Source organism: Notechis scutatus, chromosome 1 (genome assembly GCF_049901735.1).
Source record: "Notechis scutatus isolate UNSWTSFEM ecotype Mainland chromosome 1, rNotScu1.2, whole genome shotgun sequence".
NCBI classification, from domain to species: Eukaryota; Metazoa; Chordata; class Lepidosauria; order Squamata; family Elapidae; genus Notechis; species Notechis scutatus.
The window spans coordinates 260,076,561-260,098,872 of record NC_142009.1 but is presented as its reverse complement, the minus strand read 5'-3'; the positions used below and the strand labels follow the sequence as shown (position 1 = coordinate 260,098,872).

The following is a 22,312-nucleotide window of genomic DNA, read 5'->3' as shown; positions in this document are numbered from 1 at the left end:
CGATCTTATATCACAGACATTAACCAAATATCTAGATGTTGGAACAATATTTTAGGTTTATATACCTTTGAATATTTCTTATGTGCAAACTAAAGTATTAATCAGCACACGTGCAAATACTGGAAAGTATATGTCAGCTATGACTTGCTTTTAGAATTGAATATATAATACAAGTGTCCTCAACTTACAATAGTTCACTTAGCGATCATTCAGAGTTACAACAGCACTGGAAAAAAGTGACTTATGAACGTCACAGTGTCATGTGATCATTTTTTGTGACCTTCTGACAAGCAAAATCAAAAGAAAAGCCAAATTCATTTCACCATGTTACTAATTTAGCAACTGCAATGATTCACTTAGCAAGTATGGTGAGAAAGATCATAAAATGGGGAAAGCTTAATTAACAACTATCTTGCTTAGTAACAGAAATTTTGGGCTCAGGGTGGTTGTAAGTTGAAAACTACTCATAATAAGTTTTCATTTGAGTATTTTTTTTCAAGTACTTACTTCTGTCACCAGAAGATGGAACCAGATTCAAGTCAGAAGCTCAACACAAATGGTAGTGTTAAGATTCAATGCTTATTTTCCTAAAGGGTTTGAATCAAAGATTTGAAGTTCAGTAACTGATACTTACATGAAAGGAACTGGACACTTTTGGCATTTTCGAGTGGAAAAAAATAGTGGAATCATGCTATCTATGAAATGAATGGTTTTATCCATGCAGAATCTAAAAAAAAAAAAAAATTCTACTGTGTAACACTAAAACAGAATAGTAGTGTGTGTGTTGATTTGAAATTATTTGCATGATGAATTCAATCCTGCAGCCATTCTTCATATGTTTTAGTCTCCAGGCTTTTGATCATCTTAGTTCAAGGGTCCTCAAACTTGGCAACTTTAAGACTTGTGGACTTCATCTCCCAGAATTCTCCAGCCAGCATAGCTTAAAGTTGCCAACTTTGGAGACCTCTGTCTTAGTTGCTCTTCTCTGAACTTTTTCCAAAGTCTTAACATCTTTTTTGTAATGTGGTGACCAAAATTGGTTGCCATATTCCAGCTGTGGTCTTACTAGGGTTTTATAAATGGAGATTTGTTACATGAATAGAAATCATGTTTTGAGTATTATGCAAAAATAACACAAAATTGTTACACTAATATTTCAACCATGCCATTTCAGAGTTATTGTCAACGCAGATTCAGCCTAAATTATCTATATAGTTTTTTTTAAAAAAAGATGTTCAAATTGGAATGCTTTTGTATTGCTGCTAATAGATAAGAATACCATTATATATAAAGCTTTTATAGCACAAGTAAGTTTCACATTTAAACATAATTCTCCTTCAAATATGTTACAATAGTTTTTAATTTACTACATGGAGATTTGAAAAAGATTGTTATACTGCTATACGAAAGCCAGCACAACCAATAAAAGATATCAATCATAGTAGTGTATGCTCTTTTGCTGAATAAATTTATTTTGCTAAATAAATGCAAGTTTACAATCATAAAACATGTTAATACACAAAAATAAATCAAAAATTATTATTCTAATGTATTTCAAAAGTATTGCCAGGGTATATTCAGCATTAACAATCTATATGGTGAATTCAAGTTGTTTTTAATGTGAGAATAACACTTGGTTGTGTACTGCAGTTAACAGAATAACAGAGTTAATAGCACAGCTGGCAATTCCATTACATGTAAAGCTTTTCATAGCTCATTTTCCAGATTGAGGGATTTCAGATAAACATTTCCAATGTGACTGCTAATCACAAATCATGTTGTTTACAGATAAGGCTTCTCCTTTCCAGTGAATGGAGTTTGTGTATTACGTATGAACTTAGTCCTAGAAACCATAATTAAAAAAAGAATTAGCATGTATTAATATAAATACATAATTAATTCTAAAGATAGTTACATATGCATACATTTCTTTATATTATATACATTTATATACATGAAATACTAACAGATTATTTTTATTTATTTATTTATTCAAAGTTTCAAAGAATTTAAAAAAGAGAAACAAGTTCTCACATTTTACAGCAATGTCATAGCAGTGTACATATCCTTTAGTAACAATTAAGTTCATTTGCCATAAGTGTGTCTGTAACTAATTTACTAATTCTTTATGTTATGTATGGAGAATAATGGAGACCAGACATCTGACCAGTGACTTCAACTCTTTAATAACAGTAAATAGAACAGAACAGAGCAAGGTATGGGCAGCAGTAACCCTTTTATAGGGTTAGCTGCTGCTACCTTATTAACCAATGAGATGAGCAACCAGTTCAAACTAATAACCAATAAAAATAGTCCAAATAGTGGCCAATCAGGGACTAGTTCTGGCCCAATCCAAAGTTGTTGTATAAGGACCAATCAAGTGTGCAGGTTTTCAAACCCTGATTTGCATTTAAGTTATTAACTTTTATTGATTCACAACACCCTCCCCTTGGGTTCCGTTTGAGGAGCTGTAATAAAATCCTCAAGATAGGCAGGCCGCTTGGTCTGCCTGGATGATTTCCGAGGCTCCACCGGTTTTGGTCTAAGGTCCGGTTCCGTGGAGCGTTTGGATGATCTTTATTAAATTCTGTTTCGCTGCACGGTGATTCCGTGCTGCTTTCACTCTGGTTGTCTCCGCTACTCCGTGTTTCTTCGGGTTTTGCAGTTCGGTTTCCCGTATTAAAGTTCCCTGAAAAGTCAACTCCCTCCCCGCTTCACGCCCGGTGTCTCGCTGGGCCGTAGGGTTTCCGTTGGCCTGCTATTTGTCATATCAAAGTCAATTCCCTTGATATTTCCTCCCCTTGAGTTGGTGAACCCGGGAGTCATGGGCGCTGGGTGGTAATCTCGATCGGAGTTGGTCTATGTGGCGTTTCCACACCCTCCCATCGTCTGTTAGCAGGCGGTAAGATCTAGGCCCGGTGAGGTGGGTAACGGTTGCGGGTATCCACAACGGGTCGCCGGAAAAGTTTTTGGCAAAGATTAAATCGCCTACCTTAAATTCCCGGCATTTGCTGCTGGAGCCGAAGGGCTTTTCCGGTGCGAATGCGGGTGGAGCCAGTCAAGGTGCGATCGTAGTTTCCTCCCCATAAGAAGTTCAGCGGGTGTTTTGTTGGTCACGCTGTGGGGCGTGAGATGCTGTAACAAGAGAATTCGATTGATTTTCTCGCCGATGTTGCCGAATTCCATTTTGTGAAGGGTCTTTTTTACAAATTGTACCATGCGTTCTGCACGTCCATTGGCCGCAGGGTGCGTGGGCGAGGTTAGCGCATGGCGGATGCCCGATCAGCAAGATATTGTTCAAAGGGTAACGCAGTAAACTGTGGGCGTTGTCTGAGACCAACACGTCTGGGAACCCATGTGTGGCAAATAGTCTGTTTAATTTATTGATAACTGAGTCCGTTGTAGTTGTGTTCATTCGATGGATCTCGAGCCAATTCGAATAGGCGTCGACAGTAATAAGGAAAGTGTGTCCTTTGGTAGGCCCCGCAAAGTCAATATGAATACGGGACCATGGTCCTCTCGGAGTTTCCCATTCGGTCGGGATTGCTTTAGGCGGAGCGTTGCTGACGCCTTGGCAACGTTGACAAGTAGCGACCCAGGCCTCGATTCTTTTGTCGATTCCCGGCCACCAAGCGTAGCTGCGTGCAAGTGCTTTCATCCGCACGATACCCGGATGTCCTTCATGCAATACCGCCAAAACAGTTTGTTGCAATTTGCTAGGGATTACGACTGATCGCCCACAAGATACAGCCTTTCTGGGAAAACAGCTCGGTTTGGCGGCTTTTGAAAGGCGCCCATTCCGGTGCTATTTGGTCTGTCGGCCACCCCTGTTCAACCCAGCGTAGGATGTGTTGCAGAACTGGGTCACGTTTTGTTTCAAAGGCAATGTCTCTAGCCTCAATAGTGGCACATGTAGAGCTTCGATCTGTAGTGTTGAGATGGTGGGGGCTGGATCTACAACAGAGTCTGGAAGCGGCGTTTGCTCAATGCATCAGCGTGGAGAATTGATTTCCCGAGCGATGTTGCAAGGTGTAGTTGTAGGCCGCCAAGAATTCAGACCAACGGGTCATTCTGGGGGACAATATATACGGGTTGGTTTATTACCCGCAATGATTCCCAGTAGCGGTTTATGATCAGTGATTATTGTAAACGCACGGCCATAAACATATTCATGAAATCTTTTAACTGCAGCCACAATAGCTAAAGCTTCTTTGTCCAGCTGACTATAATTTCGCTCAGCTTTAGCTAAGGTTCGCGAAAAACGCGATGGGGGCTTCCGCTCCATTTGGTAATACGTGGGCCAGGATTGCCCCAACCCCAAAAGGTGATGCGTCACACGTGATAGTGAGCGGCAGAGTCTCGTTGTACTGCATAAGTACAGAATCAGAAGTTAGCAATTTCTTTACTTGTTGGAAAGCATGTTGTTCCCGTTGTCCCCACACCCACGTTGCTTTTTTGTCTAATAGTCTATGCAATGGTTCAGCTACCGTTGCTTTGTGGGGTAAAAAGACATTATAGAAATTGATAAGTCCAAGGAACGCCTGTAGGTCTGCCTTGTTCCTTGGAGTGGGGCCTTTTTAATTGCCCGTAATTTGTCTTCGGTGGGATGGATTCCTTGGCTGTCCAGGAGATATCCCAGAAATTCTACTTTTTCGGTACATAACTGGCATTTATCTTTTTTTACTCTGAGGCCTGCATTTTGGAATCTTCGTAAAACCTCTCTGAGTCGCTTTTCTAGAATGTCTTTGTTAGGTGCGGCGATGAGTACATCGTCGAAATATGGGACAACGCCTCTTATCCCTTGTAACAACCTTTCCATTAAACTCTGGAAGATTCCAGGGCGACGCTTACCCGAATTGGAGCCGTTGCATTTAAATGCGCCCTATGCGTTACGATCGTTTGCGCCTCGGCTGTGATTGGATCTACAGGCAATTGTTGATACGCCTGGGCTAGATCTAGTTTGGCTAAAACTTTCCGCCACCCAGGGAATGGAGCAAGTGTTGCACTACCGGCACTGGATATGCACTTTGCTGCAGTGCGTGGTTTAAGGTGGCCCGGTAGTCTCCGCAAATTCTTAGGGACCCATCAGGCTTGATAGGCGTCACTATCGGGGTTTCCCAACGGGCGTGGTCGGTTGACCTCTTCCTCATCGCTGTCGGACGGGACTCTAGGTCTTTGTGGTGAGTTGATACCGGTGTCTCTCTGAGCGAGGCGAGGTATCAGTGGCGAGTTTACGTAGCGGTGCGTTGGTGCGGCGCATTCGGGCTGCCGACTTCTTGGTCGCCTCCGCTGCCGAGGCTTCTTTAAGGGCATCGGTGAGGCTGATGTCCCCTTAGCCATGATTTTGCTCTGGATTGTGCCGTCTTCTAGGCCCAGAACCAGGCGGTCCCGGAGGGCTTCTTCTAAGTCTGCGAATCCGCAGAGGCTCTCCAAGGTTGCGGAGGTCCGCGATGTAATTGGCAAGGCTTTCGCCTTTCCGTTGATCCCTCTGGTAATATTCGTGTCTTCTGTCTAAGGTTGGCAGGGTGGGCGCATAGTGAGCCCGTAGTAAAGGCTCGAGGACGTCCCAGTCCATCTCTTTTACCTCTGCTGGCTTGGCAAGTGATTTTGCCATTTTAAACACGGTAGGCCCGCAGTGAGTTAGAAAGATAGCTCTTTTTTGCCGGTTGTTGCATCTTTCAAATTGTTGGTCTCCAGAAACATCTGGAACCGATCCATGTATGCCTCCCAGTCTTCGGTTTCTGGGTTGAATGGAGCGGGTGGTACGGCACCGCTGGCCATGTTGCCGTTGATGGTGCGTGTTCGACCACGTGCTCTGTTGGTTGCTCTGTAGGTTAGTCAGCTCTTCGGTCTCCGGATCCCACCCTCGTCGCCAGTGTTATGTATGGAGAATAATGGAGACCAGACATCTGACCAGTGACTTCAACTCTTTAATAACAGTAAATAGAACAGAACAGAGCAAGGCTATGGGCAGCAGTAACCCTTTTATAGGGTTAGCTGCTACCTTATTAACCAATGAGATGAGCAACCAGTTCAAACTAATAACCAATAAGAATAGTCCAAATAGTGGCCAATCAGGGACTAGTTCGGCCCAATCCAAAGTTGTTGTATAAGGACCAATCAAGTGTGCAGGTTTTCAAACCCTGATTTGCATTTAAGTTATTAACTTTTATTGATTCACAACACTTTACTTGTTATATTATTAAAATGCAATACTTATCTATCTACGTTACTTTACATATATACACATATTTGTCATATATCACATTCTTCTTTGCGATTTCATTGGTCTTTTTTACAAAGCATTTTTACTCCACTTCTTTTTTAACCAGTTATACCACATATTCCATATTGTGAAATATTCTTCTTCTTCCCTGTTTTTTAATAACATAGTTACTCTAATCATTTCTCCGCATTGATGTATCTTATTAATCACCGCTGAGTCTGTGGGTATCGTAATTAGTTTCCAGTTTTGAGCTAGAGAGATTCTTGCAGCAGTTATAATTTGTAGTATTAGATGTTGGTGTTTCTTATCTAACCATGTCAGTTCTAACATACCTAACAGAAAGATTTCTGGTATGAATTAGATTTTTTGTTTTGTTAATTCCTCTAACCATGCTCAAATTTAGAGCCAGTACTTTCGTACTTGGGGACAGGTCCACCACATGTGTTCCCTGGCAGTGGTTGCATTTCCCACATTTGGGTGACAGGTTGGGGAACATTCTGGCTAATCTCGCTGGTGGAAGATGCCACTGATAAAACATTTTGTAGATATTCTCCTTACAGGAGACCGATAGCATTAATTTGTAATTTGTTTGCCATAATCAACTAACAGATTCTCTTTTTTTAACTGTTCCTTTGTACTTTTTGCTCACTATCTGTATTATGACAAAAGCCATGTGATTCTAATATTTATAGATACTATTTAATTCCACTGAAATTGACTATTTTAATATCCCCTGGTAAAATTGAATTCCAGATATTGCAAGTTATATAGAAGAACATAGATTTTTTCAAGCTCTTCTCATTCCTCCTCTAAATCTATCCACGACCATTTGTGACATCCCTGCCTTAATCTATTTTCAAATTGCTTAATCTTTACTTACTTTCTACAGCAATCTGAATTGATAATGTTTTCTTACCTTTCTTTTTCCTTCAGCATTGTGTTTATCCAGATAGGTTTGAATGCCTGCACCATAATCAGGATGAACATCAGTAAAGTTTTTCACCTAATTCGGCAAAGAGAAGTTGAGGTCATTTGTCTCTTTTGTAATTCCTATTCTTTTGTAATTACTGATGAGGACAAGTCAATTGCTATGGCACAGAGATCTGAAAGTTCAACACATCAGGAGTGTACTTCAACTACTGATATGGCAAAAGTATTATTTTTCAGCTGAAAAAGCTGAAAATTATTTTTACAAGAAAAATACTACTTGTCTTTCTATTTATATAGAATAGAATAGAATTAGAATTAGAATACATTATTTGACCAGTATGAATAGACATGCAAGGAATTGTCTCTGGTGCAGAAATTCTCAGTGTATATGCCAAGCAACAGAATTGTCTGTCATCATCATCATCATTCTAATAATAGCAGGTAGTAAAGAAGATAATGAAGGATAATAATAGTTATATTACAGCCATACTACATGACTAAATATGCATAGACTAAACATATCTAAATCTAATTTTAAAACGCTTTATCATAAGCTCTTTATTTTTCTACCCAAATGAAATATATTCAAAACTAAAGTTAACCTGGACTGGAAACTGACAATTTATATTTTTATTAGTTTTCAAATTAAAATGTTGAAAAGGCTCCAAGAGAACAATTGTAAAGATTATTCAGAAGAGAACCGAACAATGCACCTTAAGAAGAAGGAAATTTAGGATCGCAATCCTAAAGCAACTACTACTGAAGCTATCCAGAAAGATATCATGGTGGATAGGATCAAAGGCCACCAAAAGGTCAAATGGAGCAAGGATGGATGTATTATGCCTATTCCTCTCCCACCAGAGATCATCAAAAAACATGACCAATGCCATTTCCATTCCATATCCAGGCCCGAACCCTGATTGGAAAGGATCTAGATAATCCCTTTCATCCAGGAACCTCTAGAGCTGCTCAACAGCCTTTCCTGAAAAGGGATGCTTGGAGACAGGTTGGAAATTATCCAATAGAGTGGAATTTAATGATGACTTCTTAAAAAGAGTTTCCATCCATTACTCCTTGCCTGGCCTTCAGGTGCCTTGGAAAATAGCTTGACCCCTTCCTCTCTGTGGTAGCCCCTCAAATATTTGAAGACTGCTATCATGTCTCCCATGGTCCTTCTATTCACTAGACTAGCCATGCCCAGTTCCTGTAACGGTTCTATATATGTTCTCCAGTCCCCTAATCATCCTGGTTGCTCTTCTCTGCACTTTTTCTAGAGTATCAACATCTTTTTTATAGTGTGGGGACCAAAACTCTATGCACTTCTCTAGGTGTGGTCTTACTAAGGCGTTATAGAGTGGTATTGGTACCTCATTTGATCTTGATTGTATCCCTCTATTAATGCAACTTAACATCGTGGTGGCTTTTTTGGCTGCCTCCACACACTGCTGGCTCATATTTAACTGGTTGTTCACTTCCACAAGCTAGGAGGAACATGGATCTGAAATACAGATAATTGCACTCATACTCCCTAGGTTCCTGTGCACTTCCTCAGGAGCAACAGGTTAAGCTGTTCCCAGGGTAAGAATCTGCCTCAGGTGTCCCCACCAGGACCAGCAATCACACCGCCATCTAATTGGGAATAAAGCTGTTAAATTTTGTCTTCCAGAAAATCAGTAAATTCTTCAGCGCACTTTTTCAGGTGGACCTTTGTATTCTCCTTCCCCAGAACAAGAAGGCTCACCTTTTAAAAGGTCACTGGCTGATTAACTGCAGTTTACTAATCAAGGATCTTTACCAGAGGGATATTCAGCAGGTTCTGACCAGTTCTGGAGAACCGGTAGTGGAAATTTGAGTAGTTCAGAGAAGCAGCAAATACCACCTCTGACTGGCCCTGCCCCCATCTAATCTCTGCCTCCCGAGTCCAGCTGATTGGCTGGGTCTTTTTTTCTTGCCCTGCGCAGGAGAACAGAGCTGGAAAGCAGGTTAGTGGGGTGGGGAGGGAATGGGATTTTGCAGTAACCTTCCCCTGTGATGCCCACCAAGCCACGCCCACAGAACTGATAGTAAAAAATTTTGAATCCTACTGATCTTTACAGTTTGGTAAAATCATCAAGCATAAGGTTCACTACCACAAATTTTTCTAGGAAAAGAAACTGGCAAATCAAAGTCATTCTCTGGGCTACCCATGGATTGCCTGACCCATGACATAACAAGACTTGAGTGGAAGAAGCACACTGGATTTCATAAAAATCAAGATGGATTTTTCAACAACATGCTTTCCAAGTATTTATTTTTTTTTTAAGTTTCATTAGCTGTGTTTTGGATTGTTTTTCTTCTGGAACACACAATATCTAACAGAGTACAAGAAATATCTATAGTTAAAAGAAAACAAATTCAGCAGCTATCCATATTTAAAGAAACATGATACTGTAGAGCATGCATACATCCATAATCCATAACACTAAATTGAAAAAAGAGATTTAGTTATCACTTATATATAGTTATATATAGTTAACTAATACTATACATACACACATACGCGTATGTATGCGTGAATAGATAGAGACAGAGACAGAGACAGACAGAGTGAGAGAGAAAGAGAGAGTGTCCTTGACTTATGACAATAGTGGGACCAGAAAATCCATCATTAAACAATGCAGATGTTAACTGAGTTATCATGTGATTGCACCCAATTTTTTCCCATGGTTATTCAGCAAATCATCCATGGTCATTAAGCAAGACATCACACAGCCACGACTGGTGACCTCCTGCCAGCTTCTCTGTTGACTCTGTTTGTCAGAACATCTCTGAGAAGGTTGCAAATGACGATCACCAGTAGAGAAATGCAACCGGTTCAGCCGAACCAGTAGTAAAAAAAAAGCTCCGACAATCAGCTGAGAAGAATAGAAAAACGGCCCTCCCATCTATCCCTGTGCTTTTCTGTTCTTTATCCTCTCAGCGGATTGGCACGGCAGAGCCTCAGCTGGTGTTTGGAAAGCTGCATGCGCATTAGGTGCGCATGCGTGTGCATGACGTGCGCGATCACCAAACCAGTAGGGAAACTGGTAGAATCCCACCACTGGTAATCATGTGACTGCAGGATGCTGCACCTGCCAAGGTCCCAGATCATGGTCATGTAGTTCCAAGGGATGCTGAGATGTCATAAGTCCGAAGACAGGTCATATATCACTTTTTTCTGCACCGTACAACTTTGAACAATAATTAAATGAATGGTCATTAAGCAAAGACTACCAAAAGCATTTTTATCCAGAATTGTATGCAAGCAGATGTGTGGGACCAAGAAAAGACACAGCTGATTTAAGGGGTTATCAACAGATAATATCTGTGTGTCCTGCAAGCTCCAAAATCTAAAGCCTCTCAACTTGGAATCTCTGCACAACCTTGTGATGTATTACATTGTTACTTACAGCTCTCTTCTGGATGAAAAGCTGAGCATCCTTAAGATGGTTGGCAATGTTCTCACAAAGCCTCATGCGCTCTTCCTCACTCAACACTTTGACAAAGAAGTCCCGTACCTTTCAATAAATAGTGAAAGCAATAGTTATACATAGACCTTCTGTAGACCTAATAGAAATCTTCTACAATTCCTGATGAACAGTATCAACCTTAGCTATTAAATAAATGAGAACGAACTGGTGGCTATTTACAATTATCGTGGAATTCTCTCTGCTGTTTACAATGTGAAAAGTCCTGCCTTCTTTGTACCACACACACACACACACACACACACACACACACTCATATGCTATACATAATTGCACTGACGACTGCCTCTTTAGCCAAAGCAGCTCTCAAGACCACATCTGCATACAGCTTAACCTCTTACATCCTCTGATATTCTCTAATTGATTGTATTGATATTGTATTGATATTCTCTAATAAATTGTAGTCAATGTACAATCGGTCACTTAATCTTTTGAAATTATATCAGGCATAGAACCGGTATTTTGACCCCATAAAGCATTTTTGGCTATCAGGAAGTGTCATACTGCATTTCCACTACGATCACGACTGTATTTTAGGATCTTGGCAACCATCTTGCCTTTAAAGCTGGTTACATCATCTCATGTGATTTGTGACATTTGTTACTGGCAAAAAAACACTCATTTTAAAAAATGGGTTCATTTAACAGGTGTGGATGCATTTAATGACCAGTGATTTTCTTAACAACTGCCACCGAAATGTTGTAAAATCAGATCCACTCATGAAAGTGCCTTGACTTATGACTGTAAATCCAGTCTGAAGTGCGTTTGTAAGTCAAGGACTGCTTCCAAATATTTTTTTTATAGAAAGGGTGAGGGGAATATTTTTGAATAATCTGTCGTACAGAGGCCTGGCACCTTATAATAATTTTAGCTAAACCAGGAAAATAGTTTACTGGACTGACTCCAAGAGACCGAAAAATCTCACTTTTATGTCTGACTTCACTTATGGAGAAAATCGAGTAACAGAAAGTGGGAGCAAACAGGAAACCAAAACTTAATTACTTGAGGATAGAATTATATCAAGCAAGCGCTCTCAATTGTTTGTTTTAAATTAGGTGCCTGAAGACATACAAAGGGAATGTTGAAGATAAATTTACCTTGCTAATAAAGAAAGAGAAGAAGAAAAAGTGTGCTTACAAAGACAGTTCATTTCCAAAATAAAACACAGGTAGTCCTCAATTTACAACCACAGTTGAGCCCAAAATTTATGTTGCTAAGTGAGACAGTTGTTAAGTGAGTTTTGCCCCATTTTATGACCTTTCTTGCCATATTTGTTAAATGAATCACTGTAGTTGTTAAGTTAGGAAGACAGTTGTTAAGGGAATCTGGCTTCCCCATTGACTTTGCTTGTCCAAAGGTCACAAAAGTTGATCACATGACCCAGGGACACTGCGGTTGATCACACGACCCACCGGTTGCCAAGCATCCGAATGTTGATTACATTATTATGGTGGTGCTGCAACAGTTATAATTATGCAAAACGGTCAAAAGTAACTTTGAATGGTTACTAAATGAACAGTTGTAAGTTGAGGACAACTTGTAACAGGGCATTTCTAGTTTATTTACTTGAGAGGTGTTATCCTCAACTGAACTATTAAAACGTTGTACATCGCCTGAGATAAATACACAGCTCTCCTTCAAAGCGGGTTGCTCCTCAGGGCCAGTAAAACTATTTGGATAATAGTTTGGGGCACCACCTAAAGAAAAAAAATTGCAATATATTAGAAGCAGGACAGTGTATCAGTATATCAGTTCTGCAAGCACATCATTATGTCTTACAGCCAAAAATGTGTTTTTCCAAGTGAATAGCATTTCTACAATCCCTTTTCAGAGAACTGAATTCCTTCAGGCTAAGTCTATTCTTAGCTTCTTCCAATTCCCAAAACAAACAAGCAAAAAACTATTTAGGGCTTTGAGTCTTTATTCCTGTAATTATCTTGACAGCAGTAAGAAAAAAAGGTTGAAGGTGAATTGACCCTACATATATATTTCTAATGTTAATTGACTCACAACCACACTGTAATGACTGTATTGTAAATATTGTAATAGGGTTGTGGGTGTATTAAGTTGCTTCAGTAATAATAAAAATAATGAATTTAAAATTAGAATTAGAAGAACTTTATTGTCATTGTACAAGTACAACGAAACTGTGGATGCACCCCAGCAACTGTTCGCAATACAATAAAACCAAACCACTTAAAAATGAAGATAAGAAAAATAGAGTACCCACGTCTCCATTTGCAATTTGAGAGTACAATATCTACGAATATACACAAAATATAATCCAACACTGACTGTAACGCTTAGCCGAGTATAATACATGAGATGGATTGTCCTGTAATATGTTATTATATATCTGAATGGGGTATTAAGATTTCACATCTTTTCACATCTTAATAAGGTAGTGATTTCGTGTTTATTTGCGGTTCAGATGGCCCAGGGAAAGAAACTATTTGTTAGTCTAGTGGTGTGGGATTTTATTGACCTAAAATGCCGTCCAGACGGCAGCAGATCAAAAAGATAATTGCCAGGGTGTCAGGAGTCTTCTATGATGGCCTTGATTCTGCTTTGGCAGCGGGACCTGGCTAAGTCTTCCAGGGAGGGCAGAGGGCAAGATCTTTTGAGCTGTGTTTATCACCTTCTGTACAGTTTTCCTGTCCTCAACTGTGGAGCCTGCATACCATACACCCAGACAATATGTCAGAGTGCTCTCCACAGAGGCTTTATAGAAAGCCAGCAACAGCTTCTTATCCAGATTGTTCTTCCTGAGAACCCGCAAGAAGTGCAGGCGCTTCTGAGCCTTCTTCACTATGGCCTTGGTGTTAGGGAACCAGGAGATATCAGCTGAAATATGGATGCCAAGGAATCTGATCGTAGGGACAGTTTCCACTCGTTCTCCATTGATGATGAGTGGCGCATGGTCCTGTCCATGTTTCCTGAAGTCCATAATCAGTTCTTTGGTTTTATGGACATTCAGTGACAGATTTTTCTGTGAACACCAGATAGACAGGTTTCTCTACTTATGCCCTATATGCCGTCTCATCCGTCCGGAGATGAGACCAATCACGGTCGTGTCGTCCGCAAACTTTATGATGGTGTTTGTTGCATGGCTTGGTGAGCAGTCAAAGGTGTACAAGGCATATAGCAGGGGGATCAAGACACAACCCTAGGGGGAACCAGTACTGAGTGTAATAGTGGAAGAAAGGTGGGGGCCAAGTCTAACAGACTGTGGTCTGTTTGTCAAAAAGTTGGGGTGGGGACCTGCAGATTATACAGTTTGGTTACTAGTATATCTGGGATGATAGTGTTAAACACAGAGCTGTAGTCCACAAAGAGCATCCTCACATAGCTCTGTTTGTTCTCCAGATGACTCAGCGCTCTATGAAGTGTGATGGCCACAGCATCCTCTGTAGATCGGTTTGCTCTATAAGCAAACTGATGTTGATCAAAGGAGGGCGGGAGGCAGTCTGATGTGCTGTGAAACTAGTCGCTCAAAAACCTTCATAATGGAGCTTGTTAACGCTATGGGCCTATAGTCATTGAGAGTGTTTATATTTGTTTTTTGGGAACGGGGATGATGGTTGCAGCCTTCAGGCATTGTGGGATGATGGCATGTGTTAAAGATAGATTGAACAGCTCTGTAAGTATTTCTGCCAACTGGTCAGCACACGCTTTAACTACTGCACCAGGAATGCCATCAGGCCCAGCAGCTTTCCTGGAATTTACTGCTCTCAGTGTTTTTTTCATCTCATGCACCTGAAGAGAAAGAGGTGCAGTGTTGTGGTCCTCGTGAGGCAGTATATCCAGGTTCTTGGTGGTCTCAAAGCATGCGAAAAAGCTGTTTAGCTCCTCTGCCAGGGTGCTACTGCTCTCGCTGTTGGTTGGGCTCTGGCCTTTATAGTGGGTCAGGGCCTGTATCCCCCTCCACATCTGCCGTGGGTCACTGTCAGTAAAGTGGCCCTCGACCTTCCTACTATACATCTCCTTAGCATGTCTGATGCCCCTTCTCAGCTTAGCTCTGGCAGTGCTGTACTGTGAGGTGTCACCTGCTCTGAAAGCCAGGTCACGGGCCCTGATCAGAGTCTGGACTTCTCTGGTCATCCAGGGTTTCCTGTTTGGGAAGGTCCGTATGCTAACTTTTGGTTCGTTTTAGAATCATTTGTGGGGTAAACATCAATGGACAGCTCAGATATTGTGTTAAATCAGAGGTGGGGAGGCTTAGGCCCTGAAACTACTTCTGAAGTTCTCTGCCTTTGATATACAACTTCATTTCAGTTATATAACAGTTGAGATGAAAAGCACATAATAACTGCAGTGTAAGCCTAAACTTTGTAAATTTCAGTGTCCACCCACTCAACCCCCCAAAATGTGCATGTGTCTATATGTGTGGGTCTGCTCACATGTGGAGGGAGGGAGGGAGAGAGAGAGAGAGAGAGGGAGGGAGAGAGGTCCACCTATTTTGGGTCACTGCTGTACCAACCCTGGACCTGCCAACCCTGGACCTGCCAAAAGCTTTTTCCTCATGTAATTTTTGAATAATTTTGCATGAGATCACATTCTTATACACTCTAGGATAAGCTTGCCATCTCAGAACTTTCTTTTTTTAAAAAAAAAAAGTTACTGCTTTGATAGGTAGTCCTCAACTTATCACTGGTTGTTGAACATCTGTCCAAAATTACAACAGATTCAGAACTGATGTTTTATCGCCCACAAAGACTTTCAGCCACTGTAAAATGTTGTGCCATCCCCACCGCCCTGTTATGTTGATCTGGGTGCCTGGCAACCTGTTCACTCTAACAAATAGTTGCCAAGCCCCTGCAATCATGTGATCACCCTTTGGAATCCTCTGCTGGTTTCTCCAGAAAGTCAATGGGGAATCCAGTAGGAAAAGTTGCAAGCTGCTGCCACCTGCTGAGAGGACTCCATTTAGCAGAGTGCAGAAATCAGATTCTGAAATTCACATAATATTAACCAAATGATCTACATTTTAGTATACTTCAGAAAACCCTAACCTTCTTGAAACAATAGACACATTTGAAATTTTGAGAGCATAACATAAATTTGACAAAATGGTTGTCTTAAGTATGATCACAAAACATGTTTCAAGAGCCTATATAAAGTGTAAAAGCAGTGTTGGGAAAAAAGAGCTATGTTTTCTTTGCAGCATACTAGCTTTCCATTAACTGTTATTTGTGTGTACATAAAATTTTATGTGTGTACATAAAATTTGTGTGTGTGTGTGTGTGTATACATATATTCATACATACATACATACATACATACATACATACATACATACATACATACAATAATCCTGGTGGTCAAGGCAAAGCACGCTTCTAGAGCAGGGGTGTCAAACTCAAGGCCCAGGGACCAGATCCAGCCTGTGAGGTGCTTAGATCTGGCCCACAGGGCTGCCCTGGAAACAGTGGAAGTCTAGCCCGCAGAACATCTGCCAGTGAAAACAGAGTTTGGGGGGGCTCCGTTTTCACTGGCAGAGGACTGCAGGAGGCCATCCCAGCCGAAAACGGAGCTTGGGAGCCTGTTTTCGCTGGCAGACCACTAGGGCAATAGGTGCCCCTGACATTAGTGACATCAAGCTGGCCACACCCTGGCCACACTCACCCTTGGGCCCCCTGATGCAACCCTCAATGACTCGAGTTTGACACCCCTGCTCTAGAGAGTCCTTTATTTCTTTCAACAAATGTTACAGCAAACGGCCCTCCAATGACCAGTAAAGCTCCAGCCCCATACTTCCCTGAAGGCAGCCACCCTCAGTCTCCCAAACAACAGTCCCTAGAGTACAAATAAAGCCCACAGAGTAGGAGCATGCTCACAGGACATGGTCCAGGGTTCCAAGTCCAGTTCACAAGGCAGAGTCCAGGCACAAGACAATGGCAGTCCTCAGGGCAAAGAAAAAGTCCAAGGCAAGAAGCAGTTCCAAAGGCACAGTAAAGCAAAGGCCAAAAGCAGTCTACAAAAGAAGGACTAAGTCCAAGACAAAAAAAGGGCTAGGTCCAAATAAGGCAAACCACAACAGGCACAAGTCAAAGCCTGGGAGTGTAAGTCAAAGCAAACTCCCCACAGCTTCTCCTTCAGTTACTCCACTCCAGATGTTCCTTGTGAGGTGAGGTAGGCGACCGCCTCCCAAGTAGCCTTGCAGTCCTTCTCTGGACTTGCCTACACTCCACTCTCCTTGCCCTTGGATCGAGTGGAGGTGGCAGATGTTCCTCATCAGAGGAGATCTGCTGCCGATCAGCATCACTGCCTGTCAGTAGCCGATCTCCTTGTGTCTGTGTAGGCACGCAGCTCTCCGTCTGGTCAACCACATCCCCCAATGCTTGAGGGGCTGGGACAACATTGTCCTCAGCCCCTGGCCTTTCCAAATATGCCAAGGGAGATGTGCCATCCCTGTCGAACAGTCCCAATTCCAATTCCTTCTCTGAACCAGACTCCGATAGGGCCATGGCAATACCTATGTTCTTTGTGTATAAGTATACACAAAGAGCCCTGGCGGTGCAGTGGTTAGTATGGAGTATTACAGGCAAACTCTGCCCACAGTCTGGAGTTTGATCCTGATCAGCTCAAGGTTGACTCAGCCTACCATCCTTCCGAAGCCAGAAAAATGAGGACCCAGATTGTGGGGGATAATATGCTGACTCTGTAAAACTGCTCAGAGAGTGCTGTAAAGCACAATGGGACAGTATACAAGTCTAAGTGCTATAGGTATTGCTATTGCTATGCATGTATGTGCAGTGCAGGGAGTTTGGCTGCTGGGCATATTGAATAAGGTATAACACTACATCCCAATCTAAACTTTTTTACATATCCACATAATAAAAATCAGGAAGAAATTGATAAGATAAAATAAAAATGAAGAAAACAACTATCAGCTTAAATAGTTTATTTAAGTAGTTAAACCGAGATGTCAATGTAAATGAAGAAAAAGCACTTGCAAAGGTTATTCTAAATTACTGGCATAACCTAGCTCCCAAATGTTGTTTTCATATTTACCCTGGTTATCAGAAATGCACATAAGTCCATCTCTCTGGTAATTGGCCACCCTAGTTCGGTATGGACAATTTACAGGAATTTGAAGGTAGTTGGGTCCCAGACGATGTCCGTGAGTATCTCGATATGAGAAAAGACGACCCTAAAAAAATATATTATAGGGGTGAAAGTGAAGAAGCGGACAGCTTTTCCATAGGTTTTTCTCATCACTGCCTGTATCATCACTGCTTTTGAAAGACTATTGCTGGTCCTACTCTACAGGAGGGAAAAGTTTTGATTTCAGAGAGCCCAAGAACATGACCCAGAAACAAACCTGTAGATTCAGATCAAAGGCATCTGTTTAATATAGCAGAAAGTGGCAACAAAATTAGAACAATGACTTTGATGCTTTCTTTAGTATCCCTCAGTCTCTTTCTTTTCTTACTTAAATAAATTATAATCTAAGAAGTACTCAAATTAATGTGTAATTAAATAATAAATTTAAATTTTTTCATATCATTAACTATATCTAGAATGGGGGTCTTGTAACCAAACAACTTTCTTGTGTCAAGCTGTGCTAGTGCTTAAGTCAGGGGTCCCCAAACTTGTCAATTTTAAGACTTGTGAACTTCAACTCCCAGAATTCTCCAGCCAGCCATGCTGGAGAATTCTGGAAGTTGAAATCCACAAGTCTTAAAGTTGCCAAGTTTGGAGACCTCTGCTTTAAGGTGCAAATAACCTTCTTTTTTCCAATTGTTTTAATATTCAGAGGCAAGAACAAAAAATCCAACTCAACAAAAAATTGAAAAGCATAGGACAAAGAAAAAACTTCTAATACCAACAGATTGGTGTTAACATGTTTTCATTATTGTAATGGTTATCTAATTGAGAGACTGAGTTGTCTAGTCTCACAATGAAATGATACATACATACATACATACATACATACATACATACATACATACATACATGCATACATACTTTTCATTTATTCATTTATTTATTTTCTGGTTACCTGTAACATTTTATCAGGGCTAGGTTCAATTCCTGGAGGCATGTTGCTTGGGTCAAAGGCCAATTGTTCCACTTCAGCAAAATAATTGACAGGATTTTGGTTTAAGACAATTCTTCCCACAGGAATGAGAGGATAATCTTTGTGAGGCCAAACCTAGAAAATATGACCAATGTGTTTTGCTATATTCAGCTTCGGCTTCCAAGATATAGAAATGTACCTTTTCTACTTTATGCTGTACACTGGAGAAAAGGTTACAAAAATATACTCACCTTTGTAACATCAAAAGGATTAAATGGAAATGTCTCAGCTTGTTCAAATGTCATAACTTGAATGTAGAAAGTCCAAGAGGGGAAGTTTCCATTAGCAATTGCATTGTAAAGATCACGCAGGCCATAATCCGGATCTTCAGAAGCCAGTCTTTCCGCGTCTTTGACAGAAAGGTTTTTAATTCCTTGATCAGTCTAAAAATATTAAAATGCTATGTCAATTAGTAATTTGCTACCAAAAATTACTAAATGTAATTATAAATCTATAAAGATATATTATGAAATTATGTGTACAGTACTATGGATGGAAGGAGTAAACTTAGCTACATATAATTACTAAATGTAGAAATAGTTATTGTTAATATATGCCTCTATCCACTAGATCATCGCATCAAGTCGCCCAGACTCTACTCCGAATTAAGGGACCACAAGGTTATTTTTAAAAAATTACACACCTCAACCCAGTGACAGCAATCTGCATTAAAAATGTAAACATGCTGTAAGAGAATGTTTATAAAATTGCTATACAAGAAATAAATCTAGGCCCAAGGATATATTGTGAAATTATATGTAGGGAAAACAGTATTATGGGTGGAAGGAGTAAAATGTTCCAATGTTATGAAGGAAAATAGAAGAATTTCATATTAAATGAAAGAACTAAATCGTGCTGTATCACCTTACAACTATTAGAAATGGCGATTCTGGAGAAAGACGTACAACAAGGAGTGCCAGAAGGGGAGGAGCTGATCAAAGAAAAAGAAGCCAGCTTCAATGAACAAAGGGAGCAATAAACACCAAAACGAAGGGAAAAAAGAAAGAGAATTAAAACTTGGAGGCTTGAGGAGACAATTAAAAAGGGAAATGTCTTGAAAGCCAAACAAAGAAAAAGGAAACAGCAGAACAGGGAATTATAGAAGAAAGTCTTAAAGGGGGAGGGGGATAAAAACTGAAATAAGAAAAGGAAGGAAAAAATGAAAGGAAAAAGATGTAGTAAGAGAAAGAACCAGAAGGATTCCGGTGATGATGTGAGGACGAACAGAGGTGTAGAAGCCCATTTCCGGTCCTTCTAAATCCTTTTTGCTGTTTGGCGCAACCCCTCGGGGTGCACTGTTCCCGTAGAGAACTGTGCGGGTGTCGGGAGACTCAGGCTGCAGTGAGAGGGGAGGGCAACCCCTCATCGCAATGAAGAGAAACCCTGCAGAGGCTAACCAGCAAGAGATCGCCGGCTTGCAATGGCCATCCCATTGTCCGAACTGTCACCCGCGAAAGGAAGAGAGTGAGTGACAGCCTGTGGCGGCTAATGAAGAGGTTTGCGCACAGATCCTGCGAGAGTGTTCAATTGTTGAATGGTGAAGAGATTTGTTGAGAAGCAACAAGCTGATTGGAGCCTGGAAAGAAGCGGCGAAGAAGAGAAAACACAAAAGTGTTTGAAAGTGAAAGGGCTCGAAAAGAGGAAGTGAAGATTAACAGTTGCGACTTAGAGGAGAAGGAGGCTCGGATCAGAGAGGTTTGCTATATTGTTGCCAGTTGGAGAAAAAAGTTTGACACACGAAGGTTTGGGGTGCTTTTGGATTATTTTTTGCTTGGAAGGATTGGGCTGGCTACTTTTGAGATCGGGAGAAGACATGAACCTTTGAAGTAGATTAAAGACTTGTGGTTATAGACAATATTAATAACTGATTTAAGTCTCTGTGGACATGGAACTGGGGTTGCTGGCTGGGGGAGTACTTTAGTGGAGAATTTTGGAAAAACTATTTGCTTGAAACCCAAGATGGAAGGAGGAGTGTGTACTGCTGAGTGCATTGAGATATTAGGAAGCTGTAAATGTTACCCAACAATTCTTTTTTTTTTTTTTTTTGCCTGAACGCGAGGAAGTGAAATCATCTAGCTTCAGAGACGGACAGCTGGACAATTAATTTAAGACTCTCCCCTTTCTTTAATTTTGGATATTTGGATCAACTATTCTATATTTTATTATCTTTTACCTATGTATTGACTGAAGAAGGAGAGACATTTGATGAGTGTAATTGTGAGGTATTCTGCTGGACCTAGCTGATTTATCAGCCACTTGTCAAGTAACATTGATATTGATAACAATAATAATTTAATATTTATAATATTTACTACATTTATAGTTATAATTGATTAACTACATATTAATATTTGAATATATCTTGTTTATTACTTTAAATAATCAATTGATTGACTTTTTCAGGTTAATCTTTTTCTAAATTTTTCTATGTGCATTGACGAATTCTTTATAATACTATAATATAATATTGTCTCATAATATATATAGATATATATCTTTATACATATTTGAAACGGTATATACAATAGATAAGATTTGTGTATAATTAGAGAGATAGGAGAAGGTATCTACCTGGATTTCATAATATTGAGAAATAAGCATAGATTTTACATATGCAGATATTTAATTTAGAATTTTAATTTGAGATTATATTGGATAGCTTTTGCACTTACAAGTTTATTGAATATAGTAAAGAATTCAGGAAATTAAGAGATAGATAAACAAATTAGTTAATTAGTTTATCGGTCAATTTAGCTTATTGGTCAACTTTACGATATATTATTTAACGTAATTAATATAATACAAAAACAGAAACAAATCTTAGGAGAAATGACTTCCATAACTACTACAACGCTCAAAGTTGGAAAGAAGATGACATTAACAACTCCGACGGCAATACCCTCACCGACGTCACAGAAGACAATTGAGGAATCATTAACATTGGAGAAACAGCCTTCTATTACAAATGCCAATATCCATTCGACACTGCTTACTCTACAAAATTCTACGTCAAAGCTACAAGAAATAATGCTCAAAAATCATAGAGACGAGAGCAGATATAAATGAACTAAAAGAAGAGATGGGGAAATTAAAAGCAGAAATGAATATAGATATTTCTAAATTATATGAAAAAAAATTGGAACATTACAGCAAGCATTGGAGAAAAATGAACTGATAATAAAAGAAGTAGAGAAAAGGACAGAACAAATCGAAAAGAAATTGGAAAGAGTGGGTGAACACTTAAAGACTGTGAGTAAGGAAATGGAAGATTCCCTGGTGTATTTAGAAATGGACAAGGCTCCAACATATTTAAGATTCCAAAATATAGTGGAATCAAAAGAAGAAGACTTAGATCAGGTGATGGCGGAAATCTTGGCGGAGGTACTGGAAAGGGACAAAGATGAGATTTTGAAAGAGTTGGATGAAGTCTACAAAGTACTAATTATGCAAGATGACACAAATGCCCAAGAGAATTGCATGTATGTTTTGCAAGAAGAAAGGTCCGGGACATTATACATAAAATATCGAGAGATGAAACAATTAAGTATAAGGACAAAGAAATCTCAG

General features: G+C 40.1%; 1 protein-coding gene across 1 annotated transcript in view; it reads right to left on the bottom strand.

Moving 5' to 3' along the window:
- Positions 1 to 1,458: 1,458 nt before the first annotated feature.
- Positions 1,459 to 22,312, bottom strand: part of LOC148133342 (catalase-like) — a 56,195-nt gene continuing 35,341 nt past the window's right edge. Inside the window, exons 7-13 of the mRNA XM_026664706.2 lie at positions 18,937 to 19,128; positions 18,668 to 18,820; positions 17,677 to 17,815; positions 12,229 to 12,359; positions 10,585 to 10,692; positions 7,143 to 7,229; positions 1,459 to 1,843 (exon numbers count right to left, since the gene is read on the bottom strand). Of these exons, the coding sequence (XP_026520491.2) occupies positions 1,838 to 1,843; positions 7,143 to 7,229; positions 10,585 to 10,692; positions 12,229 to 12,359; positions 17,677 to 17,815; positions 18,668 to 18,820; positions 18,937 to 19,128 (816 nt within the window). The 3' untranslated portion in view covers positions 1,459 to 1,837. The remainder of the gene's footprint in view (positions 1,844 to 7,142; positions 7,230 to 10,584; positions 10,693 to 12,228; positions 12,360 to 17,676; positions 17,816 to 18,667; positions 18,821 to 18,936; positions 19,129 to 22,312) is intronic.